Source organism: Loxodonta africana, chromosome 21 (genome assembly GCF_030014295.1).
Source record: "Loxodonta africana isolate mLoxAfr1 chromosome 21, mLoxAfr1.hap2, whole genome shotgun sequence".
In the NCBI taxonomy this organism is placed as follows: domain Eukaryota; kingdom Metazoa; phylum Chordata; class Mammalia; order Proboscidea; family Elephantidae; genus Loxodonta; species Loxodonta africana.
In genome coordinates, this window is record NC_087362.1 from 69,638,358 (window position 1) to 69,656,848 (window position 18,491).

General features: G+C 39.0%; 1 protein-coding gene across 3 annotated transcripts in view; it reads right to left on the reverse strand.

Moving 5' to 3' along the window:
- Positions 1-18,491, reverse strand: part of ZNF507 (zinc finger protein 507) — a 38,716-nt gene that overhangs the window by 5,685 nt on the left and 14,540 nt on the right. For 2 of the 3 annotated variants that reach the window (XM_010596119.3, XM_003416336.4), the window contains one exon: positions 17,100-17,214. In XM_010596119.3, coding sequence (XP_010594421.2) covers positions 17,100-17,214 — 115 coding nt within the window. Of the gene's footprint in view, positions 1-14,845; positions 16,451-17,099; positions 17,215-18,491 lie in introns of those variants that run through there. The other variant, XM_023555654.2, reaches the window with a different exon arrangement.

Sequence of the window (18,491 nt, forward strand, 5' to 3'; positions counted from 1 at the left end):
CACCCTTGTTACAACTGCAGAACCACTACTGATACATTATCATTAGCTACAGTTCACAGTTTACATTAGGGCTCATTCTTTGTTTTTCTTCTGACTTTTGACAAATGCACGATGCCATATATCTGTTACTGTATCAAACAGAACACGTTTCACTGCCCTAAAAATGCCCTATGTTCCAACTATTCATTCCCTCTCTCTATCCCTCTCCAAACCCCTCGTAACCACTGTTCTTTTTACCGTCTATAGTTTTGCCTTTTCTAGAATACGACAGAGTTGGAATTATACAATATGTAGTCTTTTCAGACTGCCTTCTTTCACTTAGAAATACCACATCCTTATGCAAATAACGTGTTATACGTTTTTTGCCAACAGTGTCCTCCCCCCCGCCCAAGTATTTCTGAAAGCACGCTATGCTAATTTTTTTAAAGCAACATGTAAAAAAAAACCCTAGCGTTAGTATGCTTACGAAAATACATGGTGCGGGGAGGGCACAGCTGATAAACTTATAACATGTGCATTATTTACGTAAAAATGTGATATGGTACACATTTAAGGTTCCTCCGTGTCTTTTCATAGCTTGAGGGCTTATTTCTTTTTATCACAGAATACTGGATGCACCATAGTTTATCCATTGAACTACTGAATGACATCTTGGTTGCCTCCAGGTTTTGGCAATTGTGAATAAAACTGCTATAAACACTGCAGGTTTTTATGATGGACATAACCTTTCCACTCATTTGGGTAAGTACCTAGGAGCACAATTGCTAGATTGTATGGTAAGACTGTTTATCTTTTTAAAAGCTGCAAGACTACTTTTTAAAAGGCATTTTTAAAAAATACTTACACACTTAACAAATCAAGTTAACTCATCTGAACTCTTCTCTACAGCAGACATCATTGTCAGCAATAACAAAGCACAAAGAAAACTGAACGGCCTAAGTGTAAATAAAACAATACAGCAAGGGCTAAGCTTATTCTAACCCATCAATTTAACTTCGCAATACCATGCAGCAGTATTATCTTCTATTGCATGTTCTGAGACATTAGGGCCAAGGCCAAGGGCCTCTGACCTCAAGAAATATCAGCCCCACTTAAAGGCAATGAATAAGCATATCTCAGGAGAAATTAAAATAAATTCAAACACATGAAAAGATGTTCAATCTCAATAGTCAGGGAAATGTATCACACCCATCAGGTTGGCAAAGATGAGTAAGTCTGATAATGCCATTGTTCCAAGGATGTAGAGAAACGGAAATGCACAAACTGATGGTGGGTGTGTATAATAAGCACTCCGAGGGGCAATTTACTACAGTAAAACCTGCTAAAGCCAGAACCTGTGTATGGTGGAAACCTGTCAGAGAAGGAAAACTCAAATATTTTCCACTACAGTAATTACTTCAGCCTAATACTCTCTGAAAGCCGGAACCTACAGAATCAGAAAATTGTTGGTATTGCAACTCGAATACCAGAAGTACAGATGTAAAAGCCTAAAACAGTTCCAAGAAGTACAAGAGTCAGAGGTGAAGGCACCGCCTTCCCCTTCCTTCTGCACTGTTGTTGTAGGTGCGTACTGTGCATCGCCACTGTTCAGAGTATATCGCTCCCTTACGTTTTTGGTTTTTTTTTTTTTTGGGCCAGTGAATTTTTTCCAGTGAAGAACAACATCCGTAAGTTTGGAAGAAGGTAAGAAATACTAATAAATTCCTTTATTTTCATTAAAATCTAGCAAAACACACTTTTCTTGTCTTGAGAGGTTTTACTCTTCTATAATTTTTAGTTTTCGCTTCAGCTGTTTGTAATTTTGATACGCGTTATTACAATTTTCAAAATCCACTCCATTTCCTTGAAATTCTTTCCTTCAAAATGTCTTGTTTTGCCCCCAAGACAGAAATGCTTTGAGAGAAGCATTTCCTCACTTAACACATCAGTGTGTGTGAATAGCAAAAGCACAGTGTGTGGAATCACCTGCAGTGTAGCTTGTGGGGAATCAAATAAGGTTGACAAAAACATTCAAAATTGGTTCCCAAAATTAAAAGAGATCATAAGGGGATATGATCCTGAAGACATTACAAATGCTGATGAAACTGCTCTATTATACAGGGCAATGCCTAACAGGAAATGCGTGCAGAGTTAGTTTCTTAAAGAGCTGTTTACCATCCCCTTGGCCACGTTTGGGGATGGGACATCTGAGAAACCACAGTAACTGGAAAGAGCAAGAAACCACAGAGCTTCAAGAATATCAAAATCAATCAGCTTTCAGCAGAATGGAATGTAATAAAAAAGCTTGGATGATGGGAGCAATTTATGAAGCGTTTGTAAATAATAAAAAAAAAAATTTTTTTTTTTGTAAATAAACTCAACAGTAACATGAAAAAAACAATCTAACCATTCTTTTGTTCACTGACAGTGCTACTTGCCACCAGCCACTGCTCCTTCCAATATTAATTTTTTCCCACCATCCATGAAGTCGATCCTGCAACCTCTGAATAATGGCATTATCCAAAATATTAAACTACAAGAAGCTACTGCTTCGAAAAGTGATTGGCAACACTGGTATGTGCAAGGTGGCATCGGACATTTTGGGGGAAAATCGATGTCCTTGATGCAATTTTGTTTCTTAAGTGGTCAGTCAAAACGATTAAGGAAGAAACCATCAGAAAATGCTTTAAAAACCACAGGTTTTTACCGGGCAGTGGTAACAGAATAAAAAACGAAAGTTACCGAGCCCGATAACATCACGTGGATTCAGGTGCAATAAACAACAACTGACAGTGGTGTTTCAGAAAGTAGGCTCAGTGCTGCATCTTACATCGTTATCAACGAAGAAACTGCCGCAAAAACCGACGACACAAACCTGCACAAAGCTGCTTACACATGCCCACTAGCGACGTCTGCATTTCCATCTCTCCACATCCTGGGACAGTGGCATTATCAGACTGACTCACCTCTGCCAATCAAGATGATGATGATGAAGACCTACCATCAGAGGAGCCTGAGCCTTTAAGGCAGACAAAAGTTTTCAGCTCTATAAAGGCTTTGAATAAATTTGGAAAAGTTAAAGGAGACCAAGAGTTTTTGATAAGGTTATGGACTTAGAAATTTGTTTCAATATTTTCACTGAAAAACCAAAACAGCTGTCGTTAGACAGTTTTATTAAAAAGTGAACTTTACCCATATCTTTGGACAGTATATGCATGTATCTGTACATAATCTGAATAGACATGCAAATCACAACAATGGTTTAGTTTCTTTTCCAGTCCTATAAAATTGAAAAGAAATACTTTCTGGGTGTTAAATGCGGTAGGATCCTTAATAGAGAGTGACAGAAAAGTGCTAAGACTGCACCCTGTCAAAGGTGGAAAACTTGCGAGCCCTGGAAAAACAAGGCAGTTCCGTGGAGTTCTAGCTCTCATAGGCTTCACTGTAATACTATTGAGTCTGAAGAGGCACACTTGTGACCCCGCAACTCGAGTTGTAGGTGTCTACCCTAAAGCCACGCTTGTGATGTGCTGACAAGGACACGTACGTGAGAACGTTCAATGTAGCCTACCTGTGCTTCTAAAGGGATACGGAAAGAAACTGGTTTCACATGATGGACCACGATATAGTGGTTAAAGCAAAAGAGCTACATCTATACTTATCATCATGAACCATTTCAATAATGAAAAAAACAGAACAATTTGTTAGCTGTACCGCTTAAATTGTTAAAACACCATAAACAACAGTATGTACTGTTTATTAAACAATATGGCTGCTATGAGTAGGAGCCGAATAGATGGCACCTAACAACTAAAACTACACACATATAATATATAAACATATACACCTTCACATATAACTTTACTATACGGTACATATTTTTATAACTCTATCTTTAGTACAGTTATAAAAAATACCTGAAGATGGTACATCAACATCAGGACAGTGGCCATCTCTAGGAAGGAAGGGGGGAGGAAGTAAGGAAGTGAGGTTTCTATCTGTATCTACGATAGTAGTTCCCGAAAACGTAGCGTTTAAAATGTTTCATTATGTAAATATTTTAACAAATTATTAGCCTATTCTCTTTAAGATTTTATAGCTTGCATAAAACAACAAAACCATTTTATTGCTGGTACCGTCAAACTCATAATCAAGTTGATTACGATTTATAGTGACCCTATTTTTTTATGGGACAGAGCAGAACTGCCCCACAGGGTTTCCAAGGAGTGGCTAGTAGATTCAAACTGCCGACCTTTCGGTTAGTGGCTGAGCTCTTAACCACTGTGCCACCAGGGCTCCTATTACTGGTCACAAACACAAACCTTAATTAATTTCATTTTACCCATTTGGCCATTTATTTGTATCTGAGATGTAGCAATTTTTGGACAAACATCAACAACTCTATTTTTACTGACACCTAGGAAGGGCCGGCAGTTGGCAATCATTCCTACCCCTAAGCCACTAAGCCTGGTGTCTGCATCTATTGCTACACTCATCACACTGGAATGTGTACTGTGGTTACAGTCCCCTGCTCAAGTGTCATTGGACCATCCCTTGAAAGCAGTGACAGCGCTGTGTCACTGTGGCACACACCCAGCTTGGCACTGGGCAAGTGGGAGTGAACAGCTCAAGGCCAAGTGATGCCCACTTGTTCCCACCCAGTACCTTTCAAGTACAATGCCTTTATACGTGTTGAGCACCTGTATGGTAACTGATAACAGGAAAGGGCAACATACATGAAATCTTGGTTCTCTGGGTTACTCATCTCCTCACATGCATTCAGACTTGCCCTGAAGTCTCACCAGGAAATTCTGTATCCAGAATGAGCCACAGAATGCTGCGCACAGTAACAACCACCACAACTAAAAAAAAAACCACAACTAGCTGCTGTTAAGTCAGTTTCAACTCATGGTGACCCCACGTGTATCAGAGTAGAACTGTGCTCCATAGCGTTTTCGATGGCTGATTTTTGGAAGAAGATCACCAGCCTTCTCTTCAGAGGTACCTCTGGATGGACTGAAACTTCCAACCTTTTGATCAGCAGCCGAGTAGGTTAACCGTTTAAAACACCCAGGGACTCTGCATGCAGCAAAGAGTCCCCCAAGTGAAAAGTCAGTCTTATGCAATGAGAACTTCATACTTCAAGATAACTAGGTCAGAAAATGCCCCAAACTGCAAATTTACCCCACAGAACATCCCCAATGGTACTCAAACCTTTTTAAAATAAAAGCGGTGAACTATGCATTAAGTAACTGCTTTCCTTTTTTTTTTTTTTAAATAAACTTTTTATTCTTGAATAGTTTTAGAAAAGTTGAGTTTCCCCTATTGTTAACACTGCACATTACTATGGTACATCTGTCAGAAATAAGGAAGGAATGTTCACGCATTAAAATCCATACTTTATTTGGATTTCATTAGTTTTTAACTAATGTCCTTTTTTCTGGAAACCCTGGTGGCGCAGTGGTTAAGTGCTACGGCTGCTAACCTAAAGGCCAGCAGTTCAAATCCACCAGGCACTCCTTGGAAACTCTATGGGGCAGTTCTACTCTGTCCTATAGGGTTGCTATGAGGCGGAATCGACTGGACGGCAATGGGGACGGGTAATGTCCTTTTTCTGTGCCAAGATCCCACCCGGGATACCACACTGGAGTTAATCATCATGTCTCTTTAGGAGTCTCTAGGCTGTGACGGTTTCCCCAAATTTCCTTGTTTTTGATGAACTTGGCAGATTTGGAATACTGGACATGTATTTAGTAGAATGTTCCCCTGTTGGGATTTGTCTGATGTTTTTCTCATGGTAAGACTGGAATAAGGTTTCTTGGGAGGAAGATCACACAGGTCAAGTGCCATGCTCATCATATATTATCAGCATGACTTATCACTGCTGATGATGTCCTTGACCGCCTGGCTGAGGTCAGGTTTCTCCACTGCAGAGTTACTCTTTCTTCCCCTCCTTTCCATACCGTACACTTTAGATGAAGTCTCTACGTGCAGACCACGCTTAAGGAGTGGGAATTATAATCTACTTTCTTGAGGACAAACCTGGTGGCGCAGTGGTTAAGAGCTGTGGCAGCTAACCAAAAGTTTGGCAGAATGAACCCACCAGGCACTCCTCGGAAACTCTATGGGGCAGTTCTACTGTCCTGTTGGGTCACTATGAGTTGGAATCAACTTGACAGCAGTGGGTTTGGTTTGGTTCTTAAGGGCAGAGTATCTAATTAAATTATTTGGAACTCACCTGCACAGGAGATTTGTCTCTTCTCACCTATTTTTTACCATATCTGTGTATCTAACCATGTCTTTATATGGGTATGGACCCATGGATATTTATGTTATACTTTGGGTTACACGGAATACTGTTATTTTGTTGCTTAAGCTATTCCACCTTTGACCACTGGGGACTCTCTCAGTTGGCTCCTATGTCCCTTTGACATACTCTCCCAGTTTTGTTGGCTGAACACTTCCTTACTCTCCAGAACTACAAAATGCTCCAGGCGCTCACCTTGTCTACTCCCTGCCCCAGGCCTAGACTAGGCCAGCTGTTTCTCTGAGCCGTTTCTCGGGTTCCTTTTACTGGGGAATGATAATATTACAAACCAAGATATGAGCTCCACATAACTGTTTGACTTTTTAAAATAACGTTTTTTCCTGATTTCAAAAGTTAATTGTAGAAAATTAGAAGGAAAAAAAAAAGGACAATCGCTCATAACTTACTACTAGATGTAACCACTATTATCATTTGGATGTATATTTTCCTAGTCCTTTAAAGTACATATACAGGTTTTTAATAAAATTGGGATCGTGCAAGTCTACTGTTTTGTTAACATTGCCCATTATAACTCAAATTCGCTATGGTAAAATATTTAACGGCTACCTAGTATTCCATCACTAGACAGAATTTGTGGAGTTCCATTTGTTACCTCCCTATTTTTTTCATGCCAAAAATTTTATTCTAAAAACTGACCATCATCTTTGTACAATCATCTTTAGGCACTTAAGGCTTTTTAAAAAGTCACTAAGAACACAGCCCTAAAGCTCTCATTTGTGCACCAGCATGCGCTCATTCTTTTAGACAATACTCAGAAGAGAAAGAAAAAGATGCCAGACATCAGTGCCCTTTCCTAAAAGTCTACTACTCCAATGTCTAAGGTCAATAGAGAACAGCTAGTTTCTTTGTATTTTAAAGTAGCTTGTTACTTCGAAAATTCCAAAGACTTAAAAAAGCTTTCAAATGCTTTTTATGAAGCTAGGAGAACACTAATACTGAAATTTGGCAAGGGCAACACAAAAAAGAAATCTACGGACCAAACTCATTTGAATCAATGCAGATACACTAAACAAAATAATGGCAATCTGCATCCCACAGGACATGAAAGTAACGCGCCATGATGAAGGGAGTCTGATTCTAGGAACACAGACAAGTCAGTATTAGGACATCTATTAAGAGAAACGTCAATTTTTGTTTTTGCTGAAAATCTAAAAAATTCAGCATCCATTTTCTAAAAACTTTTTATTATGGGAATTTTAAACACACAAAAGTAGAAAGAAAACTATAATGAATCTCTATCAGCCAGCTTCAAGAATCACTGGCATTTGCCAATCTTGTTTCATCTATCCCTTTTTTTTTTTTTAAAAGAAAATTTAAGACACCATACTTTACCTGTAAATATTTTGGTATGTATCTCTAACAAATTAAATTTTATCACTGACTATGGAGCCCATGCTCAAATTTCCTTAATTTTCACAAAAATGTCTTATTCAAATTAGGATCAAGGTTTATATATTGCATTTGGCGTATGTATCTAGAATGCTTAGCAGCTTCCCGGACCAGCAGCACTCTCTGAATTGTGACAACCGATAATGTCACAGACATTGCCAAATGTCCCCTAGGTGCAAAATCACCCTTGGCTGAAAACCACTGGTCTAGAGGCTGCATTAGATTCATAGTCAGATTCCTTCTGCTTCCCTGTTTCTGTTTTGCCTAAATACTTCAGAGTACAGCTGTGTAATTTCTATGATCACATTTTAGAAGGCACTTGACTCAGGCTGACACCTAAACCTAATATACATTCTTAATAAAAATTCCCAACAAAATAGGGTAGGTGGGTAATTCCTCTTCAATACAATAAAATATATGTATCTTAACCCCAAAACGAGTATAAAGCTTAACAAGACAGCACTAGAAGCATTTCCACTAAATTCAAGAACAAAACAAGGATGTTCACTATCCCTACAATTATTTACAGTGTTCTGAAGCCAGTACAATTAGACAAGAGAAAGAGATAAGAGGTATAAACATCATGAAGGAACAGGTGAAGATGATCTGCTCCCGTATTTCCCTGGCCTGGGATCTTATATGATTAAGTCTTCAGGTCTGATTCATTTACGAACAACTGCCTTTAGAGGTTAGGTACAAGAGAGCAGAACCTGAATGTCCTACGTGATTTGAGGCCATGTGAGTACGATCTGAACACCTGCACAAAAATTTCAAAAGACATTGTCCAATACAGCGTGACTTACTACATTTAGCTCCTTTCCTATGCTTCTAAATTTACTTTACTGAAAATGATAAGAAATAACTAAGGACCAGAAAAGTGGCTACTTCAAATTTTGCGATGAACCTGGAAACCTTTATCCTGCTGTAAAGAATAAACTGCTTCAATGCATCCCTTCAAAACATTTTTTCCTTCAAATTAAAATATCTCACTCTTTTCCTTAAAAAAAAAAAAAAATTCGACTTTTTTAAAAAAACACTTGGGATTTTTCCCAAGCCGACACAATTACCTAAAGATTCAACAGACCTCCATATTAAAAGAGACTTAAAAGGACCGTGACTATGGCAGGATGGCACGTGACTTCCCAGGATAGGTCATGAAAGACGAGACAGCTTTTGCCTGCTTCTCCTAAGAAGCTCACATGTGGGATGCAGCAGTCATGCTGTGAGGAAGCACCAACCAGCCCACCTGGACAGTCCACATGGAGAAATCATGTGAACGTGTTCCAGCTGGGTCCCAGATAATGCCAGATCAACCACCAGGCTGTGGTGATGGAGCTTTCAGATGACTGCAGTACCCAGCTGTCTGAGTCACCTCCAGCCTTCAAACCTTCCCTGCTGAGACCCCATACCTGTGGAACAGAGACAAGCCATCCCTACTGTGCCCATTCCTAATTCCTGACCCACAGAATTTTGAAGGACGATAGCTGTTTCCCATCACTAAATTGGGAGTAGTAAGGCACTCAGCAGCTGTACACCTCACGTGAAGAGCTCTCCCTGCCATAGTGGAGACAGGCAGGACGGCACTGGGAGCAAGGGTTCACACCCTGGCTCTGCCACCTGTGTGGCCTGGGGAAAGTTATTTAATCAATCCCAGTCTGTGTTTACGTATCTGTAAAATGAGGATAGTGATATTCCTAAGTACTGGGCTGCTGCGAGGGGCTTAACATACTGAGTGCTTATCACATTGCTAAGCCCATACAAACAAAAAAACATAAGCTATTATTATCATTTCTAATATATTTGTAATAAAGACCAGACTTTATACAATGACTCACAACCCTATTACTTCCAAGAAGCAATCATTGCTTAAAACCTTTTTGGAATGATTATTATTTTAGATTTTTCTTTTAGAAAACCATGCTCATTATAAAAAAAAAAAAAAACAAAAACCCCTAACCCGCTGCCATTGAGTCGATTCTGACTCATAATGACCCTATAGGACAGAGGAGAACTGCCCGTGATATATGTTCAATGAAATACTGTGCAGTCATAAAAAAGAAGTTCCGATACAGGCTACAACATGGATGAACCTTGACGACATTATGCTAAGCGAAATAAGCCAGGTGCAAAAGGCCAAATATTGTATAATTCTACTTATATGAGGTATCTACAATAGCCAAATTCATAGACACAGAAAGTAAAATAAAATTCAGCAGGGGCTGAGGAATGGGAAATGGGGAGTTGTTTAATGAGTACAGTTTCTGTTTGGGATGATAAAAAAACATCAGGAAATAGACAGTGGTGATAGTTACACAACATTGAGAATGTACTTAGCACCACTGAACTGTATGCTCAAAAACGGTTAAAATGGTAATTTTATGTTATATTTAACCACAATAAAAAACAAGTAACAAAAAAATCAAGACCAGTTTCAGAGTATAAAGACATAAAAGCCCTCACCACAAAGAAAAAGATTACTACATTTGACTACATTAAAGTTAGAAAGTTCTGCTCCTCAAAAGATACCACTAAGAGAATAGAGAGGCAATCCATAGTGCAGAAGAAGGTTATCTGCAATATATACAACAAGAAGTTGTATTCAAAATATATAAAGAACTCCTGCCAATCAGTAAGAAAAAGACAATCCAATAAAAAAATAGGCAATAGTCCATAAATATCAGGAAAATGCAAATTAAAACCACAATTACACACCATTACACTTCTACTAGGACGACCAACATGAAAATGACTGACAATACGAAGTGTTGGTGAGAATATAAGTCGGTACAATGACTGTAAACTGGCACATCCATTCTGGAAAACTGTGCACAATATCTACCCAAGTTGAACATACGCAAGCCCAATTACCCAGAAATTCCACTCCTAGGTGTAAACCCGGCAGAAAGGGATCCATATATGCACCTACTTAAGGAATCTTCAAAACGACATTACTCATAACAGGAAAAAAAAAACCTGGCAATAGCCCAAATGTCCATCAATAGGATTAATAGTCTCAACGACGGGATACGATACAGCAATGGAAAGAAATGCATTATTGCCACATTGGACAATTTTTTTAAAGTGCGTATATACATGTATATACACACATGTAAAAATATAAAATATATATATATACACATAAAACATATAGAATGATGTTGAGTGAAAAAAAGCCACACATAGAAGAATACATAACGTATGATTACATTTGTATTAAGTTAAAAAACAGACAAAACTGATTTATGATGTTGGAAGTTAAGACAGTGATCACCTATAAAAAAAGAGGAAGGGAAATAGGGACTGGAAGCAGCAGGAAAGGAATACTGCTGATAAACTGCTAATTGTGTTCTTCTTGATCTGAGTAGAAGTTACAAGGCTGAGTTTAATTTGTGATCGTTCATCAAGCTGTACAATTCTGATCTGTGCAATTTTCAGGATGTATGCTAACTTTGATCATGAACTGTTATTTTAAAAATTTAAAGAGAGAGACATAGAGACTTATAGATCAAATGCAATGCCTGGACCTTGTTTGGCTCCTAATATTAATAAAAACTCTAAAAAGTACATTTTGAAACATTTAGGAGAAAATTGGGTATTTTGGGACTGATTATTAAAACTGAACTGGGTATTCAATTAAAAAATGGGCAAAAGATATGAATAGACACCACTAAAGAAGACATTCAGGTAGCTAAAAGATATATGAGGAAATGTTCACGATCATTAGCCATTAGAGAAATGCAGATCAAAACTACAATGAGATTTCATCTCACTCCAACAAGGCTGGCATTAATCCAAAAAACACAAAATAATAAATGCTGGAGAGGCTGTGGAGAGATTGGAACACTTACACACTGCTGGTGGGAATGTCAAATGGTATAACCACTTTGGAAATCGATTTGGCGCTTCCTTAAAAAGCTAGAAACAGAACTACCATACAATCTGGCAACCCCACTCCTTGGAATATATCCTAGAGAAATAAGAGCCTTTACACGAAGAGATAGATGCACACCCATGTTTACTACAGCACTGTTTACAATAGCAAAAAGGAAGCAACCAAGGTGCCCGTCAACGGATGAATGGATAAATAAATTATGGTACGTTCACAGAATGGAATACTATGCATTGATAAAGAACAGTGAGGAATCGGTGAAACATTTCATAACATGGAGGAACCTGGAAGGCATTATGCTGAGTGAAATTAGTCAGTTGCAAAACGACAAATATTGTGTAAGACCACTATTGTAAGAACTTGAAAAATAGTTTAAATTGAGAAGAAAACATTCTTTTGTGGTTACAAGAGGGGGGAGGGAGGGTGGGAGAGGGGTATTCACTAATTAGATAGCAGATAAGAACTACTTTAGGTGAAGGGAAAGACAACACACAATACAGGGGAGGTCAGCACAATTGGACTAAACCAAAAGCAAAGAAGTTTCCTGAATAAACTGAATGCTTCAAAGGCCAGCGTAGCAGGGGCAGGGGTCTGGGGACCATGGTTTCAGGGGACATCTAAGTCAATTGGCATAACAAAATCTATTAAGAAAACATTCTGCATCCCACTTTGAAGAGTGGCGTCTGGGGTCTTAAACGCTAGCAAGCAGCTATCTAAGATGCATCACTTGGTCTCAACCCACCTGGATCAAAGGAGAATGTACACTACCAAGGACACAAGGTGATTATGAGCCCAAGAGACAGAAAGGGCCACACGAACGAGCAACTACATCATACTGAGACCAGAAGAACTAGATGGTGCCCGGCTACAACTGATGACAGCCCTGACAGGGAACACAACAGAGAACCCCTGAGGGAGCAGGAGAGCAGTGGGATGCAGACCCCAAATTCTCTTAAGACCAGACTTAATGGTCTGACTGAGACTAGAAGGACCCCAGTGGTCATGGCCCCCAGACCTTCTGTTGGCCCAGGACAGGAACCATTCCTGAAACCAACTCTTCAGACATGGACTGGACTGGACAATGGGTTGGAGAGGGATGCTGGTGAGGAGTGAGCTTCTTGGATCAGGTGAACACTTGAGACTATGCTGGCACCTCCTGCCTGAAGGGGAGATGAGAGGGTGGAGGGGGTTAGAAACTGGTGAAATGGACACGAAAAAAGAGAGTGGAGGGAGAGAGCGGGCTGTCTCACTAGGGGGAGAGGAATTGGGAGTGTGTAGCAAGGTGTATATGGGTTTTTGTGTGAGAGACTGACTTGACTGTAAACTTTCACTTAAAGCACAATAAAGATTATTTAAAAAAAAACCCAGTTGGGTATTAAAAAATTCAACATACATATTTGGGCAGGAAGCTCTTCTACTTAAGGAAGAAAAGGCGTAATACTACTACACGTTTATTTTCAAAATACAATAAAACTCAGAATCAGAGCCATTTTGTAGTAGAGGAAAACTGAGGTATACAGATAACTATCAGTTAACAGTTATTTAAACCAAAAAAAAAAAAAAAAACCAAACCCGTTGTTGTCGAGTCGATTCTGACACCTAGCAACTACAGGACAGAGTAGAACTGCCCCACAGGGTTCCTAACGAGCAGGTGGTAGATTCACACTGCTGACTTTTTGGCTAGTAGCCAAGCTCTTAACCACTGCACCACCAGAGCTCCTAACAGTTAGTTACTAAGCACCTACTGTGTGCCAGACACATTGCCCTGGTGGTACAGTGGTTAAGAGTTCGGCTGCTAACAAAAAGGTCAGCAATTCAAATCCACCAGCCCCCTGGAAACCCTATAGGGCATTTCTACTCTGTCCTATGGGATCACTTTGAGTCAGAATTGACTTGATGGCAATGGGTCATGGGTTTATCATGGTGTCCCCTCACCATGGCACAGTTTGAAAAACCTGAGTACCAATACAATTGTTTCTAATGGGTTCAATGCCATATGGTTAGAAGGAAGCTGGGTAGCCTGAGGAAAACGTTTTGTTCTTCCACCTTTCTCTCTAGCTAAATATTCACAAAACTGGTGCTAGGGATGTAAATCATGGCAATCCTAGTTCTGCAATATTCAACTCAACTGATGACAACCTAATCTTTGTAGATTCTGGATGGAACCTTTCAGTAACTTTGGGGTCAATGTCATAAATATCAGTCGTAACTATCATTGATATGTGGTTTACAGAGTGTGTTACTTAATACAGCATTAAAAAACAAAGTTTGTTGAGTCTGCTAGGGACTGGGATGGGACAATGCCATTTTCATCTTCCCCTGTCCTCACGTAGAGATGGAAAACAGCTCTCTTCCTTCTGTAGCGAGGACGGGGTTTCTGAAATGACCTCAAGACTTCATGGGCAGGGAAGGGAACTAGCCCTTCAAGGCACCTGGTCACATGCTGGATGATTTATAAATATAAACTTAATTCAGTCCTCACAAAGCCTTTTGAGCTAAGCAGTGTTCCCCCCAGTTTCACATGGAACAGGAGACTTAGCCAGGAATAATCTTCCCACAGCCATCCAGTTGGTCAGAGGTGTGTGGCTCAGGCCGGCAATCTAAAGCGTAGGTGCTCCCCAGAACACTACCACAGAGCCTGACACTGGCATAGAGACCTCGGCAATAACAGTATTTATACCCTGGCTCAGCATCTGTCCTGTAAAATAAGCTGTGCCTGCCTGCCTGCCCAGCAACAAATTACTTTTGTTTCCCAAATGAAGAGAGGCCAATAGCCACCCCTCCTTTTTTTTTTTTTTTTAAAGATTAGACAGTGAATCACTGAGAAAGGATGAGGGTTCAAACTGGGCCCAATAACTATGAGGCAGCTATCTTTTTTTTTTTTTTATATTATGTACTAGAAACCTACATATGATAAAACCTATAGAGTTTTAACTATCCTCATTTTATAAAGGACAAAACCAAGCACAGAGGTAAAATCATTTGCCCAAGGTACAAATCCCCAAAGTGAGAGAGTTCAGAGTCAATTCCAGGACTGCCTGCCCCCAGGGCGAGGATTCTTACCCACAGAACTGTGCTGCTCAGACCACATAAAAAAGAGAAGGGCTGCAACAACGTCAAAAACGCAAAGGCAAGGGAAAGGGGCAAGTATCGCTACCACAGAAGACACAGTACTTAATTAAAAAAAAAAAAAAAAAAAACTAAACTCATGCCATGAAGTAAATTCGGACTCATGGCGACCAACAGGCATGTTCAAATACTCAGTGAACCTTTTGACTTTAGAGGTTGTGCAACAAGGCACTCTTGCTCTGTAAGAAATTCACCTTTGCTACTTGTGAGCATGTTTTTTTTTTTTTAACAAAAAGTAGGGAATCAGAAATGCACAGGGTATGGACTCTGAGAAAACAAGCCCAAACCCTAACTGTAAGTGTACCAGACAACAAAACTGAAAGCAGCAGATATGAAATACGCCAGAAAAATGACTATGATACCTTGATTAAATCAAACATCAAGAAGGCTATCCTTAATAGCTCAGCTTCAGGCAAGCAGTGTATGACAATGCAGAGAACGTCCTAGAAACACACTTAAGTTGAATATTTAATCCACAATGCTCTGCAGAATGCAGATTCCATGGAGACAAAGGAAGATGCGTAGTATTTAGAGAAGGTTAAAGGGAGAGTCATAGATTAGAAAGGTGAAAATAAGACTTTGAGAAAAAGTTAGAAACAATTACCATAGATGGTGGGGGAGGTATGACAACATTTTTTTCTAAGACATAAACACTCAGGCCGGACCAAGTGACTCACAGTGAAAATAACCTTGGAACATAACACTGAGATTTTTCTGAGGTTGTAATGATCCATGAATATTTTAAGAATGTAAGAAAACATAATCCCTAAGACACCAAGAAAATAAACCTTTATTTGGTAAATAACTGTTAAAAATCTGGCTCAAAGAGAAATCAATTTCCTCTAGAAAGCTAGACTCCATCATTAACCTCTTTCATAAATTTATCACAATTATATACTTGTGAGTTTACTCCTTTATTGTCTACGAGCTCCTTGATGGCAGGGACAATACCTTTCTGTTATGACTACAGACCAAGAAAGCCCAGTGCAGCTCCTGGTAAATATTATTTGCTCAATAAATACTTCTCAGCGAACAAATGAACAGTCTAATTCTAGAATCCAGAAAATATTATTTTATTCATGCCTGGATCACATGGATTTGGCATGGTATGTCATTAAATTCAAGAATAAAAACACCCGAACTATAAAAGCAAAGCTTCCTCCTCATATCAGGTGAACTGGTGTCCCATTGCCATCATGATCCTCTAAACATTTCCTAGTGTGAATCATACAAGATGATTCATGGTCAATACCACCTTATCACTCCTCTAGAGTTTATGGCACCGAGTTACTGCTAATAATGCTGCAGGATAGCCTTCAATATACTCTGGGGAAAAAGCATTTCCTAGGCATTCTAATTTGAAAATATAATACCAGACGCTGAGGCAAGGTCAAACAGTTTCACAGAGTTGCAAGACTTTGCAAACAGATGTACTGCATGAAGAGTGATTATAAATAAGTCTGCTGGTTAGCAAATTAAGCATATTTTAAACATTTAAAACTGCATATATAGACCGAGCACTACATTATAGGGTCAAATAATGACATTCTATGGCATCATTTTGCATTCCTTTTGATATGAATACATTTACTTTCCCACACTCACCTATGAGAGAGACTTAAAATGTGAAACAAGTTTTGACAAGGGGTTAGAAGAGCTCAGATCGTTGTCTAGCACTGTTCATCATGGTGACTGGCTTAGCTCTGTGTGCGGGCCTAGCAAATGTTCCATCATGGCTGCAAGGGGAACAAACTGCTCTGTGATGGCTGGACAAACTGTTTGCGAAAATGTCTGCACCTTTACTATACATAAACAACAAACTGTTTACAAAGTTTATGAAATAATGATTTCTGTTTATCGGCCTGTCTTGATGGACTGAGAATACCTGGTTTTTCTGAAAATACATATTGGAAGTGACTTTTATGAAAAATCAAGGACCAGAATTAAATGATCTTATTCCACACACGAAATTTTAATCTTTAAAAGTGTAATTGTTCATAGAAAATTTTGTTGCTCTTAAATTTTAAGGATCTTCTGCTGGGATACCGAGTACCTAGGTGCCAGGTCACTGAAATGCTCTCTAAAAGCTGAAAATTGTTTTGAAAATTTACACCGAAATGAAACTGAAAACACAAAACTCACAGATATAGACATTTTCCTGTCTTCCAACTAGTTAAAATGTTTATTGTCCTAAGACTCAAGCTTCAGGTTCATACTCCTTAACAAATTATACAACATTCATGAGATCAGTAAGCCAAAGTTTCTTAGCTCTTCACCTGTGTTTAAACAAGCGTTATGAATTTTTAATTATTTCAACTTTTTTGCTCTTCTATAAAATAAAATATTTTAACACAAGCATTGAAACTCTAGTATCATCACACTTACCTGTATGGCTTATCAGAGTTATGGGTTCGTCTGTGGTTTCTGACACCAACATATGTTGTACTTGTATAATCACAGACATCACATCTATACTGTTTCTGGACTGAAGACTTATTCCCTAGACAAGGTATTTCAGAGTTTTAGCGGCATGCTTTGGTAAGATTCAAACGACAGCATTTATATTCCATTGTAAATGAATATTTATACCACACAGTATTTAACACTTATATCAAGGCTTTCTCACTGCTCTAAGTTAACAAGTTTCAGTGCGGGTTACAGGCTCTCCCGCATCTGGACTATCAGCAGATATAGACTGAACACTGTCTAGTTTTGTTTGTAAATACAGACTGGTTGGGCTGGTTTCTGTATAACCTTGTACAAAATTTGGAAAAACCATAATGAACTCTGCTCTAGCTGTCCTGCTGACTATGTAGTACCTAATTTAACGAGATACAGTGTTGACTTGAAAGGTCTTAGTCCAATCAAAATTGAACCTGGTCTTTAGGAAACAATGATCTGCCAACAAGCTGTAATTTAATACTATATAAATCCAATATTAGAAAGCGTGACTATGAGGCATATATAACGAAAAAAAATTTATATATATGTATATATGTATATATATATATATATGTAACAAGCTCAATATAAAAAGCCTAAAGCTCTTTCACCCTGTGGGTTTCTTTTGTTTATAATTATGAGTCAGTTGTCAATGCCAACTATAGAAGGAAAATCAACTGTAAATTAAGTGCTATACAATGTAGTACAATTATACCTAATAAGCTGATAGGTGACAAGGATTAAAGTCATGAGAATGTGAATATGCAGCTCTCTGAAATCCAAGAAACATGAATCCAATGGGAACAGGCCATGTTACTAAACTCACTCTACAGCAGTATCAAACCAAACCCAACCCGTTGCCAAGTGACCCTGTACAACAGAGTAGCACTGCCCCACAGGGTTTCCAAGGAGGCTGACGGATTCAAACTGCCGACCTTTTGGTTAGCAGCCGAGCTCTTAACCACTGCGCCACCAGAGCTCCCTGCAACAACAAGGCTAGGAAATCCTAGTTGGGGTAAGGTTGTAACCATACAGGTTGAATGACCTGATTACAGGAAACTGTCTCCTGAAGATATCCAAAGCTGTATTTACTCTTTTGTCAGAATAAAGTCCACAGGCTATTCACACCCTGGCTGCTTTATACTCAGCAACAAAGGAAGCTCCAGGATAAGGCAGAACAGGGAGGGAGAGCTTTATGTGGCTTTGGTGGGAAGAAAGTTTAGGAAGTAGACTCCGTGCGTAAAAAGGAAAATCGGTGGTACAAAAGAAAACCCACACTGAAATTTCAGCAAAACAAAAAAAATACTTAAGTTAAATTTAAGCTTTCTAAAATTG